Source organism: Heterodontus francisci, chromosome 23 (genome assembly GCF_036365525.1).
Source record: "Heterodontus francisci isolate sHetFra1 chromosome 23, sHetFra1.hap1, whole genome shotgun sequence".
Classification (NCBI taxonomy): domain Eukaryota; kingdom Metazoa; phylum Chordata; class Chondrichthyes; order Heterodontiformes; family Heterodontidae; genus Heterodontus; species Heterodontus francisci.
In genome coordinates, this window is record NC_090393.1 from 49456807 (window position 1) to 49483130 (window position 26324).

The window sequence follows — 26324 nt, forward strand, 5'->3', positions numbered from 1 at the left end:
GTGGGAAAATTTATGCATATGGAGCTGCATTTTACATGTCCACATAAACTATGGCGGTCCGCCTGTGCAGTCCATAAATTGCAGAGCCGCCGTGATATTAAACGCGGCAGTTCATTTAAATGGCCGGGACGTGAACCACCCGCCCGCCCCCCCCCCCCCAATTAATGTGGAATGGGCGGTCTGTCCCCCAGCAATGGCGCCAGGCACCACTGCGCAGGAGCCAATGCTATTTTTAATGAGCTTCAAGACTTTCATTGCAATTTAAAAATTTAAAGGAATTCTCATGTCAAATAAAGTGATCCTGATCCTCTATCGCCCCCCGCCCGCCCACAATAAGGATAGAAGAAATCACCTGCCCTCTTTCTCCCCACCCCACAAAAACAATTACCTGGTGCTGTCGACCTTCTCCCCACCCCTCCCCCCAAAAAAGTTTATTAAGTCTAAACTTTACCCCTTCCCACCATCCCCTAGACCAATGAAATTAATCTGGCCCCCACTTCTCCACCCCACCCCCCCACCAGCACCAATATCGCCCTGGAATGGATGGTGGGGACGGGTAGGTAATTTATTCATTCATTTACATTTTTAAAATATGCAAATTTAGCTCCTGTTGCCGAGTATCGGGGGTGGGGGGAGCGGGGGCTGCCACGAGGCCTCTCCGCCACTGGCAATATCGGGACAGGCCTTCCTGGTGTTGAGGCCCATGGCAGGCCTCTGCCAAAGGCATTTTCCGCCTCCCCCCACCCCCCACCCCCACCCACCACAATCCCCGACATGGCGGAGGGCGGGTTGGGGGTTGTCTGTAAAAATCCAGCCCATGTTGTGACCTGTGGAGAAGTGGGACTAGAACAAACAGTGCACTCCTCCCGCCTCGGTCATAACACACTCCACTAGTTACAGCTTGCCAACCTGAAAAAGACCCATTGATCCCTACTCTCTGCTTCCTGTTAGCTAATCCGTCCTTTATCCTTGCTAATAATGTTACCCCTACACGATGTGCTCCTATCTTGTGTAGTAACCTTTGATGTGGCACCTTATCAAATGCCTTTTGGAAATCCAAGTACACCACATCTACAGGTTCCCCTTTATCCATCTTGCTTGTTACTTCCTCAAAGATCTCTAATAAATTAGTTAAACACTATTTCCCTTTTACAAAACCATGTTGACTTTGTCTGATCCCATTATGATTTTCTGAGTATCCTGCTGTAACCTCCTTAATAGATTAGATTTTTTTAGATTAGATTAGAGATACAGCACTGAAACAGGCCCTTCGGCCCACCGAGTCTGTGCCGAACATCAACCACCCATTTATACTAATCCTACACTAATCCCATATTCCTACCAAACATCCCCACCTGTCCCTATATTTCCCTACCACCTACCTATACTAGTGACAATTTATAATGGCCAATTTACCTATTAACCTGCAAGTCTTTTGGCTTGTGGGAGGAAACCGGAGCACCCGGAGAAAACCCACGCAGACACAGGGAGAACTTGCAAACTCCACACAGGCAGTACCTGGAATCGAACCCGGGTCCCTGGAGCTGTGAGGCTGCGGTGCTAACCACTGCGCCACTGTGCCGCCCAATGGATTCTTGTAATTTCCCTATAACAGATGTTGGGCTCATTGGCCTATAATTTCCTGCTTTCTGTCTCCCTCTTTTCCTGAATAAGGGTGTTACATTTGCTATTTTCCAATCTACAGGGACCCTTCCAGAACCTAAGGAATTTTGGAAGATTATAACCAAAACTTCTGCTATCTCTGTAGCCGCTCTTTTAAGACCCGAGGATGCAGGCCATCTGGTCATGGGGACTTGTCAACCTTTAGGTTTAATAGTTTTCCCAGCAACTTTTCCCTGGTGATGGTGATTGTTTTAAGTTCCTTTCTCCCTTTCATCTCTTGATTTTCAAGTGTCTTTGGGAGGTTTTCTAAGTCTTCTAAAGTGAAAACAACACATTACCTGTTCAACGCCTCCACCATTTCCTTGTTTTCCATTATTAATTACCCAGACTCACTTTCCAGAGGACAAACACTAGCTTGAGTTACTCTTTTCCTATTTAAATACTTGTAGAAACTCTTCCTATCTGTTTTTATATTACTAGCTAGTTTTCTCTCATACTCTACTTTCTCCCTCTTTTTATTATTTTTTCATCATTCTTTGTTGGTTCTTAAAATCTGTCCAATCTTCTAACCTACCACTAATCTTTGTAGATTTGTACAGTGTTTCTTTTAATTTAATACCATCCTTAACTTCCTTATTTAGCCACGTATGATGCATCCTTCTCAAAGAATCTTCCTTTCTTTACTGAGAGTTACTAAATATCTCCTTAAAAGATTGCCACTGCATCTCTACTGTCCTACCTTTTAACCTAGTTTCCCAGTTCACTTTAGTTAGCTCTGCCTTCGTACCCTAGTAATTACCTTTATTTAGATTTAAAACACTAGTTTTATACGCACACTTCAAACTGAACGTGAAATTCATGTTGTGATCGCTGTCACCTAGAGGCTCCTTTACCATGACGTTATTGATTAACCCTGTTGCATTGTACATTACCAGGTCTAAAATAGCCTGCTCACTAGTTGGCTGTAGAATATACTGTTCTAAGAAATTGCCCCAAATACACTATTAGGAACTAATTTTCCAGGCTGCCTTTGCCAGTCTGATTTGCCCAATCTTCTTCTTTTGCCTCCTTGTCTCGAGAGACGATGGGTAAGCGCCTGGAGGTGGTCAGTGGTTTGTGGAGCAGCGCCTGGAGTGGCTATAAAGGCCAATTCTAGAGTGACAGACTCTTCCACAGGTGTTGCAGATAAAATTGGTTGTCGGGGCTGTTACACAGTTGTCTCTCTCCTTGCACTTCTGTCTTTTTTCCTGCCAACAGCTAAATCTCTTCGACTCGCCACTCTTTAGCCCCGCCTTTATGGCTGTCCGCCTGCTCTGGCGATAACTGGCTTGTGGTCAGTGTCACAGGACTTCATGTCGCGTTTGCAGACGTCTTTAAAGCAGAGACATGGACGGCCAGTGGGTCTGATACCAGTGACGAGCTCGCTGTACAATGTGTCCTTGGGGATCCTGCCATCTTCCATGCGGCTCACATGGCCAAACCATCTCAAGCGCTGCTGGCTCAGTAGGGTGCATATGCTGGGGATGTTGGCCACCTCGAGGACTTCTGTGTTGGAGATACGGTCCTGCCACCTGATGCCAAGGATTCTCTGGAGGCAGCGAAGATGGAATGAATTGAGATGTCGCTCTTGGCTTACGTACGTTGTCTGGGCCACGCTGCCGTAGAGCAAGGTACTGAGGACACAGACTTGATACGCTCAGACTTTTGTATTCCGTGTCAGTGCGCCACTTTCCCACACTCTCTTGGCCAGTCTGGACATAGCAGCAGACAGCTTTCCCATGCGCTTGTTGATTTTTGCATCGAGAGACAGGTTACTGGTGATAGTTGAGCGTAGGTAGGTGAACTCTTGAACCACTTCCAGAGCGTGGTCGCCGATATTGATGGATGGAGCATTTCTGCTGTCCTGTCCCATGATCGTTTTTTTAAAGCTGATGGTTAGGCCATCATGTAATCTACATGTAGATTAAAGTCACCCATGACTATTGTGGTACCTTTCTTACACACCTCGTTTATTTCTTCCTGTACACTCTGTCCTACAGTGTAGCAACTGTTAGGGGGCCTTTAAACTACTCCCACAAGTGACTTCTGAACTTTCCTATTTCTTATCTCCCAAGCTGATTATACATCTTGCTCTTCCAAGCTAAGGCCATCTCTCGTTACTGTACTAAGGACATCCTTAATTAATAAAGCTACGCCACGACCTTTTCCTAGCTTCCTGTCTTTTAGAAATGTCGCATACCCTTCAATATTTGGGTCCCAGCTTTAGTCACCTTGCAACCGTATCTTTGTAATGGCAATCAGGTCATAAATATTTATTTTATCTGTGCTAACAATTCCTCCATTTTGTTATGAATGCTGCGCGCATTCAGATACAGAGCTTTTAACTCTGTCATTTTGCCATTTCTTAAATCTTTGGCTTTATCTGCTGGTGCAGTCTTGCGTTTGTCTGCTCTGTCCCTTCCTGCCAATGTCTGGTTATCATTACCCAAATCACCACTACCCTGCTCTATTACCTCGTCGTTTCCCTTTGATTTACCACATCTCCTCTCACATGATCCCTTCCCTTCACTATTTAATTCAAAGCCTTTGTTATACGACTCGCCAGAACACTGGTTCAGGTGAAGACTGTCCCAGTGGTACAACTCCCACTTTCTCTAGTACTGGTATCAGCGCCCTATGAATTGAAATCCATTTCTACCACACCAGAGTTTGAGCCATGCATTCACCTACCTAATCTTATTTACTCTGTCAATTTGCTTGTGGCTCAGTTAATAATCTAGATATTACCTTTGATGTTCTGTTTTTTAATTTAGCCCCTATTCAATTCTGGGTGGCCGGGGTTAGGTGTGTGCAGGGTGTGAAATTTTAGTCGAGCCTGATCTTTACCCAATGTCTATAGATAGTGCACTGTTTGAATTGAAGAAGAAATTGTTATTATGATACTGGAACAGAAATTAAAAGAGCATGTTTATGTTTCTGAGATTTAAAGGTGGTTGTGTGGACCTTGCACAGCTATCTAGTACATTGGTGCCTTTACATTAAGCAGAACTGCCAGGGGCAATACTACCTTCAACAGTAGCAGAACTGTAAGGTACTGCTGCCTCCAGAGATACTGGTAGTCATGTAAAGAGATCACGTTCACCAATGTTTCTAAATCCAGCAGTGGTGGAGTGATGATATAAAGGCATGCTGCTGGTGGTACCAGCAGCTGATATTTGTGCCTCCCAGGAGACAAACACTGGTGGCCCCTTCCCAGTATGGCAGGCAGAAATTAAGTCATGAATTGTGATGTTTTAAAAAAACTGCATGTGCACTTTGTGCAGCTTGTCTTGCTCCATTGCTATAAATCTGCCCACAGGTGTAAATGGGACAAATAACCTCAGGGTATTACAGAATTGCTTCTACTTCAAACAGTTCGGTAATATACCTATAGCATAAATTTGATGAACGGATTCAAACTGTGTACTTTACAAGTTTAGCGAAATCATTTGCTATTCAGTTAGATTATAAGTATTTACATTTTCAGAAACAATTAGTCTAGACAGAGTGCCTCTACATATCCGTTCTGCACTTAGTACAGTTCCCACTGCCTAATTATGAGTAGTTTCAGATGCAGTAGACTTTTGGGAGAAGTCACTTGGAACTAGAAGAATGATGTGTTATGGCAAGGTGCCTGGTACAGAGAGAGAGAGTAACTAATAGATACTGGAGCCAGTGATGAATCAAACTGTTAGGTTTATTTTTGTATCCAAAATTATGCATTAACTAAGGATGGTGTAATAAATGCTTTAATTTAACAGAGGTGAAGGTGGGTATTGCGGTGACCGTTTTTACCCTTCCTATAGCATCTTCTAACTCCATAAAGTCTTTAAAACTTGCATACAAACTATTAGTAAAATGAGGAGGAAGAGAAAGAAACCTGAATAATTTGCATCTGATCAGGGTCATTATACTAATTAACAACGAATATAGGTGCAACTGATGGGGATTTCTTGAGTTCTAGCATTAATTTTGCAAACAACAAGCAATTCTAACTAGAATTCAAATTTTGAATGATTGCCCCTTTTACTTTCCTCCTCTGAAGGCACTGACTTCTTGCTGGAACATGTTGGAGTGTTATCCGGCACATCACTCAAGATGTCATTATTAACGTGTGAGTTTAGACAGTCAACAGATTGTTCAATTGCCTGGAATATGCTAGCAGGGCTGATTGGATTAGGAGCATCGGCTTTATTTTTTTCCCTTCTCCCTCCCCTTCCTAACAGGGTGCTGAGGCCATTTACTGGCCCAATTAATTCAGATCAAGCTGTTCATCTTTCTGGTACATACACTGGATAAAGTCAGTGGTCTGTCAGGTTAACCCTATGATACAATTTCTGCAATGGATCTCTAATAGGCCACCAACTGATTAGCATTATTAATGGCCAGTCATCCAAAATTAGAATACTACTCCATATTTGAAGCAACTTCTCTCTTGCAGTCCTGGAAAGGATGAAACACAAGCCAGTTGCAGTGCCCTAACTGTTGGCATGGCTGAAACCCACTAACTTGGCACAGACCAGAAATAGAAGCTGTACTCTATGGCTTAGTTATACACCAAGAATGTCTTTAACAGCTGGGCCATAAATGAGCTTGAGAATGATTCTTTTAACTGTCCTTACTGTAATTTTTGTAACATGTTCTGAGTTCAAGTAACCCATTTTTCATTCAAATAATGCATGGATAAGAGTGATGGTGAAGAAAAATAAGTGCAGATTATTAAATCTGGAAAGTGCTAGGTTCAAACTCATTTATGGAATTAAACTGGTCAATATAATGAATCTGGGATTCCTTGAAATAAAATGGTTATTTACAGGCAGACTCAGGAAATGAAGGCATGGCCTGTTTTTTGAGAAAGAAAAACTCTCACTTATAATGGGTTATAATTATTTCCTGTTGCAGTAAGTTGTCTGGTAATAATTACCCTGATTGCAGCAAATGCCATTGAACTCCAGGCAAGGCTGGCCTCAAATGATGAGCACATTAAGGCCTTTAAACAATTATTAAGTAATAAATGTTCTTTAAACCCTAGTATTCATACTTGATAAACCATTGATTTGTTTCCTCTCCTCTTCTGCTCACAGAGAATTTTACTTTTTTTTTCTGCTATCAAAATAGCAATGATTTTTTTTTAAATCATCTTTCACTGAATGTACAAAGCTGTGTTGCCCAAGACTACTGTGAACTATGTTTGAGTTTAACTTTTATTACCATTTTGAAAAAGGGACATAGAAAGGAGGAGTGGTGAGGCTTCCCACGTTCAGATGTGGTTAGAGAATGGGGTTCCACCAGTCAAGCACCCCAGCCTGCTTACCAGTAATTGGCAGATTAGACCTGTTTCTGCAGAGCTGCAGGATAAGTATCTCATTGTGAGGAAAACAACAACAGAGTGACAATGCAGAGCATGCGCAGAGCGATCGCTGACTCATTAGTGCATCTGAACGATCGCTTTCTTGCCAGTACAGGTCTGTGCATGTGTGCCCAACGTCACCACGTAATGACATCAGAAGTAATGAGTTATAGTGCTGTTTCACCCCTCAATGGCCCCAATCGCCGTCTCCATCCCCTCCAAAAGTACCCCGCTCCCTCCAGCAATTGGCATCTCAGTTGCCTCTTCTCTTCCCTGTTCCATTTTGCCGCTCATTCCCGTCGCTCCTGACTCTTAGCCGTTCCATCCCGCTGCTTGCTTCCTGCCTCGCCACTTGCACACCGCTCACCCCCGCCCACCTCGCCCCGCCACTTCTCTGGACAGGGAGCGAGCAGTCTGAAGCGGTGGGAGGGAGCGGCGAGAAGGCGGGCGCAGGAGGGAGCAAGAAACTGGCGCTTAAGGCGGGGATCGTGAGCTGGAGCAGGGAATAGAAGCAGGGATCGCAATACTGTTGGGGTGGGTGTGAAGGCGGCAATCGCAGCCATTGAACAGCGAGGGGGTTTGGGTTCAGTTTTCTTTATTGTCAAATTGAGCAGTGCCATTTTTATTACTGGCAGCTGCCTGAAGCTGCATTTGCGCATGTGCCAGTACTGCACCACTGAGTGGTTGTGTTGTCGGCATATGCAGCCAAACAACAAATCCTTTTTGGCCCAGTGTGAAATGCCTCTTGTTAGTTGATCTGCCAAGCAGCTCCAATCGAGGGAACTCCATTCTGCTTAGCCAAAACAGAAGCCCGCTGAGTAAGTGTAAATGGTCTTTTGAAAATAATTTAAAATCCCAGTAACCAAGTGCTTCCCTGATTCTGCGATCACAGAAAGACTTAGAAAAATTGTACCAGGTTATCATAATGCAAGCCAGCAATTGCTTCTAGCCTAATGCACGCTCCATGGAATGTATTTTCTGCTATGCATCCATTCATTTGTAAACTGCCGTAAACTATCAGACTGGTTTTAAATTAATTGTTTGAACTTTCTGAATAAAACTTTTTTTTTTAAAAAGCTTGTGTCCTGTATACTTGAAGAAATTGATTGCACAAACCACACACTGCTGTAAGCAGAGAGGCTGTTGCACATTACGATTTTACTCAAAATATGCAGGAAATTGTGGGTGCACTCAGTGTACTAAATTTCACAGTGAGCCACTTCTTGAGGAATTATGGACTCTACAGCTCACTCACTACCTTTTATAGGCATGTACCGGAGTCAAGTTTATAAGTCATTAGATAAAGTTAGTTGTAAGCTCTGTAGGAACACATTGTAATAAGGTTGTACAAGTGCAAAAAGGACCAACAACTTTAAACTATTTGCAGCAGTACAGTGGAGAATCCAGCTTATGCTGCTATTTATTTCATTTTTTTCTACATGTTAAGCTTGTTAACGAAATTGAAGCTCGGAATAAAAGTGCAGTAGCAGCATGGATAAAAAATTGGCTAATGGATAGGAAACAGAGTGAATGGCTGATTTGGGACTGGAGGGAGAAATGTTGTGCTGTTCCCCAGGGTTCAGTACTAGGACCACTGCTGTTTTCCATCTGCAATAGGACTTGGACTTGGACTTGGGCATGCAGGGCTTAATTTCAAAATGTGCAGATGACACAAAACTTGCAAGTGTAGTTAACAGTGAGGAAGATAGCAACAGGCTTTCAGAGGGCATAGACAGGCTGGTGAAATAGGCAGGCAATATGGCAGATACAGTTCAACCCAGCAAAGTGTGATGTGATACATTTTGGTAGGAAGAATGAGCAGAGGCAATACATGCTAAATGGTATAATTTTCAAGGGGGGTGCAAGTATCTTGGACTACTTGTGCACAAATCTTTTAAGGTGACAGGACAGGTTAACAAAGCAACTAATAAAGCCTATGGGATTCTGGGCTTTATGGATTAGCTGCTCTTAGCTGTTGTGGTGATATGAAGCTGTAATTCTCTTGATTAGAGAGGGCAAAATTGACCACGGTTTCCACTCCTAGTCATTTTACAGTGGTATTCCTGCTGCTAATGCTTACGTGTGATCTTGGTCATGGGATACAGAGTGGAGGTACAGTAGGGGGCGATGCACAGCCAAATATAGAAGAGAAATTAAGAGTCTGGAAGACAGAGCAAATATAGACCTGTTAAGGCACAAGCGAATAATGCAAGGCTGGATTGCATCTAATTTAACGCAAGGAGCCTTACAAGTAAGGCAGATGAATTGAGGGCGTTGATTAACACATGGGAATATGATATTATTGCTATCACAGAGACATAGTTGAGGGAAGGGCAGGACTGGCAGCTCAATATTCCAGGATATAGAATCTTGAGGTGTGACGGGGGGGGTGGGCGGTTGTAAAAGAGGAGGTGGTATTGCACTATTGATCAAGGGGTCAATTACTGCAGTAAGGGGGAATGATATCTTAGATGGTTCCTCAAATGAGGCCATATGAGTAGAACTTAAAAACAAAAAGGGGGCAATTACTTGGCTGGGAGTGTACTACAGGCCTCCAAAAAGTCAGGGAGAGATAGAGGAGCAGATATGTAGGCAACTCTGAGTTGTAAAAATAATAGGGTAATAATAGTCGGGGATTTCAACTTCCCCAATATTAACTGGGATGGTCTTAGTGCAAAAGGCTTAAAGGGGGTGGAATTCTTAAATGCATACAGGAGAGCTTTTTGAGCCAGCACATAGAAAGTCCTATAAGAGAAGGGGCGGTACTGGACCTAATCCTGGAGAATGAAGCCAGACAAGTGGTAGAAGTGTCAGTGGGAGAGCATTTCGGGGATAGTGACCATAACTCTTAAGATTTAAGGTAGTTATGGAAAAGGACAAAGATGGATCAGAAATAAAGGTACTGAATTGGGGGAAGGCCGAGTTCAATATGATAAAACAGGATCTGGCCAAAGTGGACTGGGAGCAGCTACTTGTAGGAAAGTCGACATCAGACCAGTGGAAGTCATTCAAAAAGGAGATAGAGAGAGTTCAGGGCCAACATGTTCCCGTAAAGATGAAGGGTAGGACCAACAAGTCATGGGATATAGAGGATTGGATAAGGGAAAAAAAGGAGGCTTATGGCAGATTCAGGGGGCTGAAAATAGCAGAGGCCTGAGAGGAGTATAGAAAGTGTAGGGGGGTACTTAAAGTAATTGAGAGAGCGAAGAGGGGGCCTGAAAAAACATTGGAGGGCAAGATAAAGTAAAATCCCAAGGCGTTTTGTCGTAATATTAATGGCAAGAGGATAACCAGGGAAAGAGTAGGGTCCATTAGGGACCAAAGTGGCATTCTCTGTGTGGAGCCGGAGGACGTAGGTAAGGTTTTAAATGATTACTTTTCATCACTCTGGAGAAGGACGATGTAGGTGTAGAAATCAGGGAGGGGGATTGTGATATACTCGAACAAATTATCATTGAAAGGGAGGAAGTATTAGCAGTTTTAGCGGGCTTAAAAGTAGATAAATCCCCAGGCCCAGATGAGATGCATCCCAGGCTGTTATGTGAGGCAAGGGAGGAGTTAGCAGGGGCTCTGACACAAATTTTCAAATCCTCTCTGGCCACAGGCAAGGTGCCAGAGGACTGGAGGACAGTGAATGTGGTACAATTATTCAAGAAGAGTAGTAGGGATAAACCAGGTAATAACAGGCTGGTGAGTCTTAACATCAGTGGTAGGGAAGCTATTGGAAAAAATCCTGAGGGACAGGATTAATCTTCACTTGGAGAGGCAGGGATTAATCAAGGATAAGTCAGCATGGCTTTGTCAGGGGGAGGTCATATCTAACAAACTTGATTGAATTTTTCAAGGAGGTGACTAGGTGTGTAGATGAGGGTAAAGCTGTTGATGTATTCTACATGGACTTTAGTAAGGCTTGTGATAAGGTCCCGCATGGGAGATTGGTTAAGAAGGTAAGAGCCCATGGGATCCAGGGCAATTTGGCAAATTGGATCGAAAATTGGCTTAGTGGCAGGAGGCAGAGGGTGATGGTCAAGCGTTATTTTTGGGATTGGAAGCCTGTGACCAGAGGTGTACCGCAGGGATCGGTACTGGGACCCTTGTTGTTTGTAGCGTACATTAATGATTTAGACGTGAATATAGGAGGTATGATCAGTACGTTGGCAGATGACACGAAAATTGGTGGTGTCGTAAATAGTGAGGAGGAAAGCCTTCGATTACAGGACGATATAGATGGGCTGGTAAGATGGGCAGAGCAGTGGCAAATGGAATTTAATCCTGAGAAGTATGAAGTGATGCATTTTGGGAGGACTAACAAGGCAAAGGAATGTACAGTGGATTGTAGGACTCTAGGAAGTACAGAGGGTCAGAGGGACATTGGTGTACTTGTCCATAGATCATTGAAGGCAGCAGCACAGGTCGATAAGGTGGTTAGGAAGGCACATGGGATACTTGCCTTTATTAGCCGAGGCATAGAATATAAGAGCAGGGAGGTTATGATTGGAGCTGTACAAAACGCTAGTTAGGCCACAGCTGGAGTACTGTGTACAGTTCTGGTTGCCACACTATAGGAAGGATGTGATTGCAGTGGAGAGGCTGCAGAGGAGATTCACCAGGATGTTACCTGGGCTGGAGCATTTCAGCTATGAAGAGAGACTGGATAGGCTAGAGTTGTTTTCCTTGGAGCAGAGAAGGCTGAGGGGAGACCTGATAGTGGTATATGAAATTATGAGGGGCATAGATAGGGTGGATAGGAAGAAACTTTTTCCCTTAGTGGAGCTGTCAATAACCAGGAGGCATAGATTTTAGGTAAGGGGCAGGAGGTTGAGAGGAGATTTGAGGAAACATTTTTTCACCCAGAGGGTGGTTGGAATCTAGAGCACACTGCCTGAAGGGGCGGTCGAGGCAGGAACCCTCACGACATTTAAGTATCTCGATGAGTATTGGAAATGCCATAGAGTACAAGGCGACGGGCCAATTGCTGGAAAATGGGATTAGAATAGATAGGCTTGATGGCTGGCACGGGACACGGTGGGCCGAAGGGCCTGTTTCTGTGCTGTATAATTCTATGACTCCATGTTCAGCTGCAGCTTTTAGTCATAAAGACTGGCTACCGGAAAACAACCAAGCCCCCTTGGAGGAATTGGAAAAGAATTGGTCAAAAACATATGCCTAGCTCATTTATCATTTTGTATTATGACTTTGGAGCCAGAGTTAAATGCCATTGATGCCTTTTATTTGAAGAACATGCAACTTAAATGTTATTCTTATCAAAATGTATGCAAAAAGAGATAACTAAACCACTTGGTTATGTTTATATGCAAGGGATATGGGGATAGTGCGGAGAAATGGTGTTGAGGTAAAGATCAGCCATGATCTGGTCGAATGGCCTACTCCTATTTCCTATGTTTAAATAGAGGCATAGAGTACCAAAACCAGGAAGTTATGCCAAACCAATGTGAAACACTAGATTGGCCCCAGTGGGTGTATTGTGTCTAATTCTGAGCACCATACTTTAGGAAGGATATAAAGGCTTTGGAGAGGGTTCAGAAGAGATTTACTAGAATGGTTCTAGGGATGAGAGATTACTGTTACATGGATAGACTGGAGAAGTTGGCATTCTCCTTAGAGCAGAGAAGGCTAGGAGGGCATTTGATAGAGCTGTTTAAAATCATGAAGCATTTAGATAGAGTAAATAAAGAGTAACTGTTTCCAATGGCTGAAAGGTCGACAGCCATAGGGCACATATTTAAGGTGATTTTACAAAAGAGCCAGAGGTGACACAAGGAAAAACATTTTTACGCAATGACTGGTTAGGACTTGGAATGCACTACTTGATAGGGTGGTGGATACAGATTAATAGTAGTCTTCATAAGGGAATTGGATAAATACTTGAAGGAGAAAGAGTTGCAGTGATATTGGGAAGAGTGGGGGCACGGGACTAACTGGATTGCTCTACAAAAGAGCCGACGCAGACATGATAGCCGAATGGTCTACTTCTGTGCTGTATTATTCTATGATTCTCCAACACTCCACAATGAGTAACAGATAGGAAATTAGTTCAAGAAAGGTTTTGGTTTTCCTTTGGCTTGACTGGCCTCAGGTGTGACATGATATCTAAAGTACATTGTTCAATTTGCATTCCAAATCCCTGTTGCAGTTGGGTTCGTCAGATAATGTAGATCATCAGGGACAAAATTATAACATCCCATACATACAGAAAACGATGCTGTGTTAGCAGCTGACCCAGCAAGACAGACATGATATCTGGATTGTGTTAGTACATATATTATAACTTTTTTTTGCCTGTGCTGTGGGAGATGGGAGAGGAAGTGGTGTGGGGTTGGGGGTGGGGGGATGGTGCCAGGGGCGAGGGAAGTAGTATCGCTGATGTAAGTTTTCCACACTATAAACTACAACGAGTCAACTAGCTCCTTGAGGGTGTGTTTCTAATGCCAAAGGGGATAACCTATTACATGAGTTGGACCTGTAATTTGCATGCAAAATTAGCTCAACGTTTCCATCCTAAATAGAAAAGTCAAAGGGTTTCCCTTCTGTAAAAATCTTTTTAAAAATAAATTCTGTGGTTATTGGATTTCTGCACATTAATGAGGGAATATTTGTTTTTTCGTGATTGTCAAAATCAACTCAGCAACTATGACTTCAATCTTGGGAAAAATCTTCAGTTCTACGTTGGATACTTTGGCATGTCGCTACTATCTTTTTGAAGTCATTTCCCATCTGTTACTCACCATATCGCTATGAAATAGTATCAGAAGTATTATAAACTGATTTTTTTTGTCTGTTTTCTAGCGTTATTCCATAGACAGTGACTACAACACATTTTTGTTCAGACTTGTAACACTTTTAGCCTTTTTCTCTCTCAGGACTCATGGGAGTTCTGGGAAACTCACCTTGAGCCTACAATATAGAATGAAAGAACTTGCATTTATAAATAGCAAACAATGAAGTACTTTTGAAGTATACTCTCAGTTGTAAAGTAGGAAACTGTATTTTAAATACTAATCTGCCCTTTTTGGAGTAGTGTGACCTAAGGATTGACAATTACCCCTAACTGTCGTTCTTTAAATTCATTTCTTAGCATATGGGTGTTGCTGGCATAGCTTTGTCCTTCCCTAGTTGCCCGAGAAGGTGGCTGCCTCCTTGAACTGCTGCAGTCCATGTGGTGAAGTTGCTGCCATAGTGGCAGGAAATTCCAGAATTCTGACCTAGCAAAGATGAAGGAACAGTGGTATATTTCCAAGTTGGGATGGTGTGTGACTTGGAGGTGATGGTGTCCCCATGCACCTGCTGCCCATGTCCTTTTGCGTAGTGTAATTCGTGGTTTTGGGAGTTGCTGCCAAAGAAGCATTGGCAACTTGCTGCAGAACAACCTATAGAAAGTATACACAGCCATCATTGGTGAGGTGGATGTTTAGGTTATTGGATAAGGTGTCATTCAAGCTGACTGCATCATGTTTCTGACTTGTGCCTTGTAGATGATTGAGATGTTTTGGGAAGTCAGAAGAGGAGACACTCATCACAGAATACCTAGATCCTACCTGCTGTATTAGCCATGGCATTTATATGGCAGGTCCAATTGACTTTTCTGGTAAATAGTGAGCCCCAAAATGTTGTTGATGGGGGCTTTATGATAGTAAGACCATTGAATGTTATGGGAAAGTGGTTAGACTCTCACTTGTTGATGTTCATTGCCTGGCAGTTGTTGGCACAGATATTACTTGCCACTTATAAGCCCAAGGCTGAATGTGTCCAGGTCTTGTTACGTGCAGGTGTGGACTACTTCATTATCTGAGGAATTGCAAATGGAACTGAACTCTGCAATCGTCAGTGACAGGTCCCATTTCTGATCTTATGATGGAGGAATGTCATTGATGAAGCAGCTGAAAGTTGGCGATGCCCTAAGCTGAGATGATTGGCTTCCAATAACTACAACAATCATTTTTTGTGCCAAGTATGACTAGGCACTGGAGAGTTTTCCATCTGATCCCCAGTGACTTCAGTTTTACTGGGGGTCCTTGGTGCCACTCTCTGTTGAATACTGCCTTGATGTTAAGGGCAGTCATTCTTGCCTCACGTCTGGAATTCAGCTCTCGTAGTCCATGGTTGTAATGAGGAGTCGAATGATCCTGGCGGAACCCAAGCTAAGCATTGGTGAACAAGTTATTAGCAAGCAAGTGCTGCTTGACAGCACTATTGATGACTCCTTCCTTCACTTTGTTGATTGGAATTAGGCTGATAGAATGCTTTAGATTTATCCTGCTTTTTGTGGACAGGATGTAGCTGAGCTATTTCCCACATTATCGGGAAGATACCAGTGTTTCAGCTGTACTGGAACAACTTGGCTAGAGGCAAAGGTAGTGCTGAAGCACAGGTGTTCAGCACGACAGCTGGCGTGTTGTCGAGACCCAAAGCCTTTGCTCTGTTCTATGTACTCAGCTGTTTCTTGAAGTTTTGTGGAATTAATCAAATTGGCTGAAGACTGGCAGTTGCATTGGTGGGAACCGCAAAAGGAAGCTAAGAGAGGTCATCTAATCAACATTTCTGGCTGAAGATGGTTGCAAAGGCTTCTGCATTGTCTTTTGCACTCGTAAGTTGGGCTCTGCTGTCGTTGAGGATGGTGATATTCATGGAGCTTCCTCCTATTGTTGGTTGCTTAATTGTCCACCCCATTCATGACTGGATGTGACAGAGCTTTGCCCTAATCGGTTGGTTGTGGTATCATTTATCTCTAACCATAGCATGCTGCTTTTGCTGTTTAGCACACTGTATTGTAGCTTCACCAGGTTAGCACCTTATTTTCAGATATGCCTGGTGCTACTTCCGGCATGCACTCACAACATTCCTCATTGAACCAAAGTTGGTCATCTGGCTTGATGGTGATGGAGGAGTGAGTTATATGCTGGGCCATCAGGTTACAGATTGTGGTGGTAAACAATTCTGCTGCTGTTGATACTCTACAGTGCCTCCTGGATAGCTTTGAACTGCTAGGCCTGCTCTTAATCTATCCCACTTAGCATGGTGGTAGAGCCACATGAAACAACAAAGGGTGTCCTCAGTGTGAAGATGTGACTTGGTCTCAACAAGGACTTTGCAGTGGTCACATTTATCAGTAGCGTCATTGATGGACACATCTGTGACAGATAGATTGATAAGGATTAAGGTAAATAGGTTATTTCTTCAGGTTGGTTCCCTCATCACCTGTCGCAAACCCAGCTCTTCTGGACTCGACCAACTTGATCAGTGGTGGTGCTAATGAGCCACTCTTGGTTCAGGACTAAAGTTCCCATCCAAAGTACATTCTGTGCCTTTGCTACCTTTGGAGCTTCCTCCAAATTGGTGCTCGATATGGAGGAGTAGTTGCTCATCAGGTGATGGAGGTGGTAATCATTGACTGGAAGCCATAAGATCTCATTGGGTCTAGAATCTGTGTTGAGAACTCCCAAGGCTACTCTCCCATCTCCTGACTTTATATCACTGTTGCAGAGGGACAGGATATACATAAAGATGGGACATTGGCTAATGGGTATGTTTCTGAGTATGACCGCTTTCAACTTTGATACCAATGCCCAGATGTTAGTAAAGAGGACTTTGCAGGATTAGCTGGGCTGCCCACGTTACAGCTGCGTTATTGGTCAGTTTTATTCCTGTAGCAGAATAATACTACTGAGTGACTTGCTAGCCCACTTCAGAGGGCAACTAAGAGTCAGTCACCTGTCTTTTTGTGGGATATGTCGAACATTTCTTGTTCCAGTCCTACTCAGGCCCCCTCCTCCAACTCTTTTTCCGGTGCATTGATGACTGTATCGGTGACGTTTCCTGCTCCCGCCCGGAACTAGAAAACTTTATCAACTTTGCTTCTAATTTCCACCCTTCTCTCATCTTCACATGATCCATCTCCGACACTTCTCTGTCTCCATCTCTGGGGATAGGCTGTATACTAATATTCATTATAAGCCCACTGACTCCCACAGCTACCTCGACTACACTTCTTCACACCCTGCCTCCTGTAAGGACTCCATTCCATTCTCCCAGTTTCTCTGTCTCCGACGCATCTGCTCTGATGATGCTACCTTCCATGACAGGGCTTCTGATACGTCTTCCTTTTTCCTCAACCGAGGATTTCCCCCCCCCCCCCACATTGTAGTTGACAGGGCCCTCAACTGTGTCTGGCCCATTTCCCTCACCCCTACCCCTCCCTCACAGAACTGCGACAGGGTTCCCCTTGTCCTCACTTTCCACCCCACCAGCCTCCAGATCCAAAGGATCATCCTCCGCCACATCCAGTGTGATGCCACTACCAAATGAATCTTCCACTGTCAGCATTCCAAAGGGATCGTTCCCTCCGCGACACCCTCGTCCACTCCTCCATTACCCCCACCACCTCGTCCCCTTCCCACAGCACCTTCCCCTGCAATCGCAGGAAGTGTAATACCTGCCCATTTACCTCCTCTCTCCTCACTATCCAAGACCCCAAACACTCCTTTCAGGTGAAGCAGCGATTTACTTGTACTTCTTTCAACTTAGTATACTGTATTCACTGCTCACAATGTGGTCTCCGCTAGATTGGGGAGACTAAACGCTGGTTGGGTGACCGCTTTGCGGAATACCTCCGCTCAATCTGTAAGCATGACCCCGAGCTTCTGGTTGCTGGCCATTTCAACACCACCCCCCTGCTGTCATGCTCACATCCCTGTCCTGGGATTGCTGCAGTGTTACCGTGAACATCAACACAAGCTCAAGGAACAGCATCTCATTTACCGATTAGGCATGTTACAGCCTGCCGGACTGAACATTGAGTTCAATAATTTCAGAGCATGATGGGCCCCCCTTTTCATGTTTAGTTATTTTTTCTTTTTTTTCTTTTTTATTTGGTTATTTTATTTTAGTTTTTTAGTGTGTTTAGTTTGTTTCTACTGTGCCTACCCACTGTTTCTGTTTTTAAAATTTTTTTTAAATGTTTGTGCTTGGATTGCTTTGTGCTTTACAGTCTATTCACCCCCTTTCTGCACTAACGCTTTGTCTTTCAGCACACCATTAACATACTGTTTGCCTTTGTTCCATGACCTTCTGGTCAGTTATTCTCTGTGACCTTGTCCTATCAATACCTCTTTTGTTATCTCTTGCCCCACCCCCTGCTTTACTTGCTTAAAATCTTTTACATTTCTAATATTTGTCAGCTCTGAAGAGGGGTCACTGACCTGAAACGTTGACTCTGTTTCTCTTTCCACAGATGCTGCCAGACCTGCTGAGTATTTCCAGCATTTCTTGTTTTTAAGTCAGTCATGTTGTTGCGGCACTGAGTCACATATAGTCCAGACCTTCCCTAAATGACATAAACCAGTTGGGTTTTTATAATCTGACAGCTTCATGGTCACTTTTACTGATGATCTGTTTTCAAATTCACAAACTGTCATGGTGGGATTTGAGTTTACATTCTCAGGTTATACATCCACACTCGCCTCACCTCTGGATTCAGCTCTTGACTCCATGTTTGGACCAAGGAGCCTGTAACAGTTCAGCCCTTGAAAATAAAATCTTTGAAAGCAACTGTCTATGGATTGACGAATTCTAACTCTCTTTGATCTCTTTGGCCCTTTACAGCCTTGATGTTGATTGGCCTTGAATTAAAATGTACTTAATGCAAACATCACTTTAGAGTATTCTCTATTTGACCAAAATCCAGGAATGAACTAGATCAAAAAGAATTGATCTAGTTTTGCCGTCGTGTCATTAAACCTCGGAAATTTCTGTTTCCTGGCAAGAGCAAATATCGGCTCATTGGTAAATGTGAATGCTTGTAAATAGGTTTTCTTCTAAACAGTATTGTTATAATTGAAAAATTATTGATGCTTCCTATAACTTTCAATTAAACACACCCTACAGAACATATTTCTTTTTCTGGATACCTTCACACCATCTACTTGTTACCAAGCACTGTGGATAAGTCAGTATCTCATTCAGGATACAGTAAGAAACTGCTGTTTCCACTTATTTGGTCAATAGTAAATGAAAGCAATTTTGAATTGCACAGCCAAAGGTGCACATTGTGACATTTGTATTGACTTGAAAATGCACCGCAGAAAGTCATACCCATTCAAACCATCACTGCTTATTTATCCATAGTCTGTTTAACACTTAAGAGTTCAAGCATAAAAATCACCTCGATGCAAATGTTGTAATGTTTATGTTTTTGAAACGCCTTTTTGTTAGCTCCAATTTTGCATGGATATATAACTTCGTACATCATGAGATACCCGGATTAAAATCTTAAAACACAGAATACTGTTCAGATCCTTTGAACCTGAAGTAAAACTGCTGCAGGTCAGGTTATCAGCTCTTCTCTGTCCTCTTCAGTTCATTTTATGGGCTGTGATGTTCAGAGGACTGTAATATATTTGCTCACTGCTAAAGAATCTGAAGTGTTTTTCAAATTATATGTTAATTAATTGTATTCATTTTGGATAGGTTAGATGTTTACATTTCCCTTAGCTACTGCAACATTGAGTTGACAACTCGAGAAGGCTGCTTTTGAATGATGAGCTAGTGGGAGGAGAAGAAACGGCTGGGCTGAACTTGTCTACTAAGTAGTGCTTCCTATTTGGCTGGTCATCAAAAGAAATCATGTCCATGGCCTCATTTGTCTTGCCCTTCCTAATAATGACAAAATTATTGTTCTTGTAAGATGGAAAAGATTATATTAAAAAAGTGCAAATCTAGTTTATGTTGTCTCCCTTCATCTTTAAAGTTCTATTTTTACATTGTTGTAGTTTAGAATATTGATAGGTTACAGTTAAATCAGTTTTTAACAATAGTTAACTTTTACTTAATTACAGATGTTCCCAAACTCCTGCCTCATCCTGGTCTAGAAAAGAAAGAGGAAGAAGAAGAAGAGGAAGATTATGAAGAGGGTAGCGAGAAGAAAACATTAAGCAAAAAGAAGGTGAAATCGGGACCTCGAACTCCAGACCCATACGCCTCAGACAACAGCAGCCTAATGTTTCCCATTTTAGTTGCCTTTGGGGTCTTTATTCCCACCTTGTTTTGTCTCTGTCGATTATGAGAGATACACTTCGCATGTACAGTGGTGCTTGTGAGTGAGGAGCTTTGTCACAGTGTGGGGGCAGTTTGTTTATGTTCCCTCTATTTTCAGAAGTGGGGGGGGAAGGAAGAGAAATGGTTTGTATCAAGGTTTGAAGGCTTGAATTGCAATAAGTTTTTTTTGTTAATAGATACTTGTTCCCATTCTTTAAAAAAAAATTTGCAATAATTCTGAAGTATAAAATTGAAAGCCCCAAGTAGTTGAATGCCTGAAGCCAGTAGCTGGAACAAAACTGTTTCTGTTGCTTTTTAGCTACGGTTAAGGTATGGTTTAAAGGACTTGCTGATTAGACTGGGGGGGGAAATGTACTAATTGTCTGAATGTAAACATCTAGTATATGAACTATTTCCATTAACAGTGTTAAAGGAAACCCACAAGTCCACTGGTAAAACTTGAATGGCGATTTTGTTTTTTTAATGAAAACGGTACTATAGGCAAATTAATGGTGATTCACCCAGATATATTTTTGTTTTGAATTATTCCATCCCCTCCTTTTCTGTACCAAGCCTACACTTGGGCATTGGCATGAAGGATTTTGAATAGTGAACTGTAGGTGCATTAAAACAATCAGATTTAAGCTGGTATCTCAAAGCTTGTTAGAAAGTGACTGCTTGGTAACTAATGGGATGGGTACTAGGTTTTGAGAGATTGTGAAAAAGGCAGTGTTCGTTTCGTAGGCGTCTTCGGGTTTAACCTGGAGGTTTGCTACAATGCTCAAAAGATCAATCCACAATGATTTAAAGGAATGGTATTCCTTTTGTTGGCCTACTTTTACTGGACTATAATAGCAGATTCTCTTAAAATTTCAAAAATAAAAACAGAAGTAATATATAGAAGTCCTGTCAGTACCTGAAAAAAGAAAATAATTTACACTTAGATACTTTGTCAGAACTGAAACATTAATCTACTCTCTCTAGGTACTGACGGGCCTGCTGTGTATTTCTAGTATCTCTGCTTTTATTCCAGATTTCCAGCATTTCCAGGTTTTAGAAATGCTTCCTTATATTTTCTGTGTTTGCATTCTCAATTTCTCCAGTGAAAGGTATTTGAAATGGATTGTATAAGAGCAGTAAAATTTGAAATCCCCAAACACCATCTGTTAATACAGAAGCAAAATACTGCAGATGCTAGAAATCTGAACTACAAACAGAAAAGGCTGGAAATACTCAGGAGGTCAATCCAGCAGTTTCCTGCTGATTGTTGAATAATACATCTTTAACAAGGCCCATGTAAGTGACCATTTTCCAGTTATGATTACACAGCTGTTCTGTGGCAGTGTTGCCTAAAGCTTGTGGGAGGGGTAAATGTGGTTCTGCTGTCAGCTGAAGTGAAATATTTGGATCAGTTACTTGACAATTAAGTACATTCAAAAAAAAAGTTAACTGGTATCTGTATCCGATCTTTGTCCAGGTCCATTAATAGTGATTGCACAGGAACAGTGAGGCTTAGTGTCAGAATGCTCAGAGCCACAGCATGGGGTTGATTCCATCACTTTACTCGGCACCCGATGTTAGCTGTGCCAAATGGGGATTGTGCTGAGTGGAAACTGCAATGTGTCCTAAAAGGGAGAATCAGAGGAAACAGTCATACAAGGAGGTTCTTGGCAACTGGCTACAGTGGGCAGTGTATGTGCTTTGGGAGAAAGGTTTTTTACCTGCCCTTTTGGCAACAGCAGTACCAAGGTCAGGCAGACCTGAAAATAGGAGATCATCTTAAAAATAGTTTTTTTTTTAAATTGTACTTTTACTTTCCCCTAGGGGATGGGTGATATTTCTACTGCTCTAATACCTACTTCAATTTTACTAGAATTTTGCATTGGCTCATCATAAGGCCAGGGTACTCTGCAGCCAAATCAGGCTTTGCTTCCACAAAACGTAGTCACTTCAGATTTCCAACAAATTAATTATACAGATGCGTACGTAGAATGCTGCCTGAGCTGAAATTTGGAACCTGTAACAAACATGAACAACTTAGCGGGGGAGAGGTTGGGGTTTAATGAAAGGCTATACTGTTTGCATTTTAGCTCTTTCAGAAGTTTACATTACACTTGAGGTGAAGCAACAAAGAAGGGATATTGCAGGTATTTGACATTTCAGTTTTAAAACTAGGTCCTGTGGTACCTCCCAAAAAAAAGTAAATCATTGATTATGAAGTGTCTCAAGTCAGTTTTATAGAAATATAAATGCTCGTATTTTCTTTTTTTTTAAACTCCCTTCAAACAGAAGACACTTTGCCTTTTGAAAACCATTTGAAAAGGCTACTTTTGAAGTGTGGGGAGAATAGAATGCAATTGAAGAAAGAAAAACTTTCCATTATCCATGTGTGGTATTGGATGAAAGGAGAAACCCTGTATAATTTGGACATTGCTAGTTTTAATGATGGTTTATACTATGGGAAAAAAATTACTATTTTTTCCTGAAGTTATTTCAAATATCATGCATAGCTTGAACCTGTGGGTTCACAAGGAGGCTTTAACTATTTCTTTCCCATGAAGGGAGAAGGGGGGAGGGAGTCGGCTGAGTGGGCGGGGGCGGGAGGGAATGTGCTTAAGTTTAGAGTTGCTTGTCCCAAAGAGAAAACTGCAGTTTAACTTTGGGGGTTCAATAGATTAGACTTGTTTTTTTGCTAATCTAAATCATAAAAGGTGTAGGTAGGATCTGTGCTTATGTTGTAATCTTTATTTTTTTTTGTTTGTGTAGCTTGGCATTTATTTGGAGCTCTCAGGAACTTGGGTTGAGGGTATGTTTGTATTAATTTGCACTCTCTGGTGGTTTTAATCAGCAGTATATAAAAGAGAAGGGGGAAGATAAAATAGATATTTTTATGTCACGTATTCAGATGAGTGAAAGACTGCATTATAGGTTCTGGATAACAGTACATGTAAAGTACTTAACCTGTCAAAGCAGGGTTTTCTGCCTTTGTTCAGAAATATTTGTGTGCTGTGCACCAACTACAGTGTGCTTTAATTTCTTTCTGGAACTTTTCTTCCTTTTTAGTTTTATTTTTTGATTGAATTGTGTTTGTGCCAATGCAGCAGCGACCATATTGCCAACTTCACCAGACCCACTTATCTATTAATATAACCTACAATGGTGGGGCAGAATATCCCAGGGAACAAAGCTTACCAGTAGGATTAGGGGAACAATCACCTTCATCCACCCCCTCACTGGGAGACATGGCTTCAGTTAGGCAAGATCAATATAAGATGGTTTAAATGTTTAATTTGAATAGGATAGTTATTAAACCTTATTTTTAAAAAACTGTTGGTATGACTGGTCATTTAACTAAAAAATTTGATAATGAAGAAACATTGAGGTTTTAATAATAAGTGTATCCTTGGACTAATTACCTTATTCCGAACAGTAACACTCTTAGTTGCACAAAACACTCAGAAGAATCCCTCCTTTGTCCCCAAAGTTTTTCTTTTGCAAATTTCATTTCTTTCCAATATATTAATAGTAATTTCGGCTTCACCTTCATCAGAGTCCACTTTCACCTTGCCCTGCCAGTGGAAATGTGACCAGCTCTGATTGGGAAGGGGTGGCTGGTCATCCTGAAGTTGGAAGTCTCCCAGACCTACTGATAAGTTTCATTTAATCACAGAACTCTGAGATTCATGAACTTGTACATAGTGTGGTGTTTGCTAATGGTTTATGCAATTATTGCACAGAAAACACATGTATTGATCCCACATGCTTAGAGCAACTGTTACTGAATGTCTGGAAATTTCTACATTCACCAAATAGCAACAAATTCTGCTCTGTTGCCATTATTTTTTCTGCAGTTTGGAAATAAAACTTTATTGAAAGATGTTTTAGTTCTTCCCCCTCCACCCCCAACTTTATGATATGCCTTCTATAGAAAATTAAGTACTTATTTTGATGATACATAATGTTTGTTTATACTGTCCAGCATTGGCTGCTGATCTGCAGATACATCCTCCGGGTAAGTTGGACTAAGGGACAATTCAGTCCTTTTTTTCATGAATTTGGGTCCAAAAAAATCAAGGTGAAATCAGCTGAAAGAAAATCAGTGCTTTTCTAGATCAACAATTACACAGTGTTTGTAACCAGAAGACTTTGGGGTTAGAATCGCAGTTTTGAAAGAAACAAATAAAAGAAGTAATAAATGCTTACAAAGTTCTTCAAAAAGTGGAATGCTTAGCATCTCCTCTCGCATAGAATTCCTGCAGCTGTGTGTGCTTGTCACAGATGCAGAACGTACAGTCTATGACAGTGCTGCCTACATCATGTGACTATGAGCGTTGGAGCTAAAGCCTGGCTACCCAACCTGAACCCGACTAGACCTGACTACATGTGTCGGGTTTGGGTTGGGTCGGGTCGAAATTCCGAGTCCAGCATTTGAGCTTGGGTCAGGTCGGGCTGGACACTTATTCCGGGAAGTCACGGGATCAAGCTTACCCATGATTCCCCACAACTCCAGCTGCAAGAATAGCCTGCTGCCGGAATAGATGAAGGAGATCGGGTCGGGTGCGAAAGAAAATTAAAGGACTCTGGTCGGGTTCGGGTTGGCTGTGGTCGGGTCGGGCCCGGGTTGGGTTTTAATTTTATACCCAAGCCAGGCTTTAGTTGGAGCTGAACCACAGCAGTATACCAACATTTAGATTTTGAGGATTTAACACCCTTCTTGAAATTGATTTTTCTTAGGTAATTATCAGGTTTAGTACTAAAATTAGAACATAAGAACAGGATAGGCCATTCAGTCATTCGAACCTGTTAATTCAATTAGATCATGGCTGATACCCATCTCAATTCAATTTAACTGCCTTTGCTCCATATCCCTTGATGTCTTTACTTAACAAAAACCTATTGATCTTGTCCAAATTGGCTTAGCATCCACAGTCTTTTAAGGTAGAGAGTTCCAGATTTCTACTAACCTTTGTGTTAAAACGTGCTTCCAAATTTTGAGGCGGCTTAGCTATATGGAATAATGGTTTAATCTGCAGTAATGTGTTGCTTATATATTCTGCTTGTAATTCGGTTCATTGGCTACTCCTGAAAAATATTATTTTTGTGACTGAAAACCAGTCCGATCTAGACTTGGATTGAAAGCTTACCAATCCTTACTACAGCCTGATCCAACTTATTACCCCTAGCTGTTTTGCCAGTTCTAATGTGCTGTCCTGATGCCAAAAAAGTGTCTCAGTTTGGCAGATCTATCATCATATATCAAAAAGAGTGCTAACAAAGCTTGTTCACAATTAAATTTGCAACATAAAATGCTCTACTTTTGGATCTGCTGAGTAATGTTTTCTCTCTTCTCTGCTAAGGGTGTTGCATGATGCCTGTAGATGGACGGCTCCACTGGGGCTAGCAGTTCCCTACTGCCTGCCTCACATGGCCAACTCAAGATGATATTGAGTGTCAGCAGACACTGTGACCTGGTTGGGGGTGCGGGGGGGTGGGGTGGGGGGGGGGGGGGAGGGCATTGCAGCCATAGTCCCAGTATCTGTCTACATATGTGTACGTCACAGGATAACCACCAGGAGTGAGAATTGTGGTTGACTTTTTATGCCCTGCCCTTTGTGGCCTAGGCGCATTGCCACCATTTATAGCACAGACCAGGAATCAAATCTGACACTTATCTCTGTAATGCAGCATGTGGTGGATTTACTTACTAAACCATTGGGACATCTGCTGAGTAGGATTTTAATTCCTATCCTGAAGTAAAATGTTTGTCTTTCACCATGAGGCTAAGAGTAAGGAGCCGTGATCCACGTACTGTATCTTAATCCAGTGTACTTTCGTAACATGCATTTCTGGTTGGTTTACATTTTTGCTACAACAACACAGAATTCAGGACCAAATACTAAACTCACGGTGAAATATCCACAGGCTCTGACACTATTCTATATAATATAAAGCTGTAGCATTTCCTCAAAGTGCCATTGACACTAGCAGTTTTTATTGTTTTTTGTTTTTGCTACCTTATACAATAATGCCCATGTGTAATACCCCACTTTAAAAGAACTGGAAGCTGTTGCTGTTGGTAGTGGTTCCAATTCTGTCAAAAGTACAAAAACTAATTGGAAACCATGGAATCACATTCCTACTATGCCACCTGGGCTGCCACCGGACTGGTTCAGCTTGTGCCCCATCTTCCCCGTTCACCTCTGTCGCTGGACTCTGCTTCCCATTTAATGTGTAGTAAGTAAAAGACATTAGTTACAAAGAA

At 42.2% G+C, this 26324-nt stretch overlaps 1 protein-coding gene across 2 annotated transcripts in view; it reads left to right on the forward strand.

Moving 5' to 3' along the window:
- The window catches only part of mlec (malectin), a 99348-nt gene extending 75409 nt beyond the window's left edge, over positions 1-23939 (forward strand). Inside the window, exon 5 of one of the 2 annotated variants that reach the window (XM_068055212.1) lies at positions 19864-23939. In XM_068055212.1, coding sequence (XP_067911313.1) covers positions 19864-20090 — 227 coding nt within the window. In that variant the 3' untranslated portion in view covers positions 20091-23939. Of the gene's footprint in view, positions 1-5707; positions 8033-19863 lie in introns of those variants that run through there. The other variant, XM_068055211.1, reaches the window with a different exon arrangement.
- The last annotated feature ends 2385 nt before the right edge of the window (positions 23940-26324 follow it).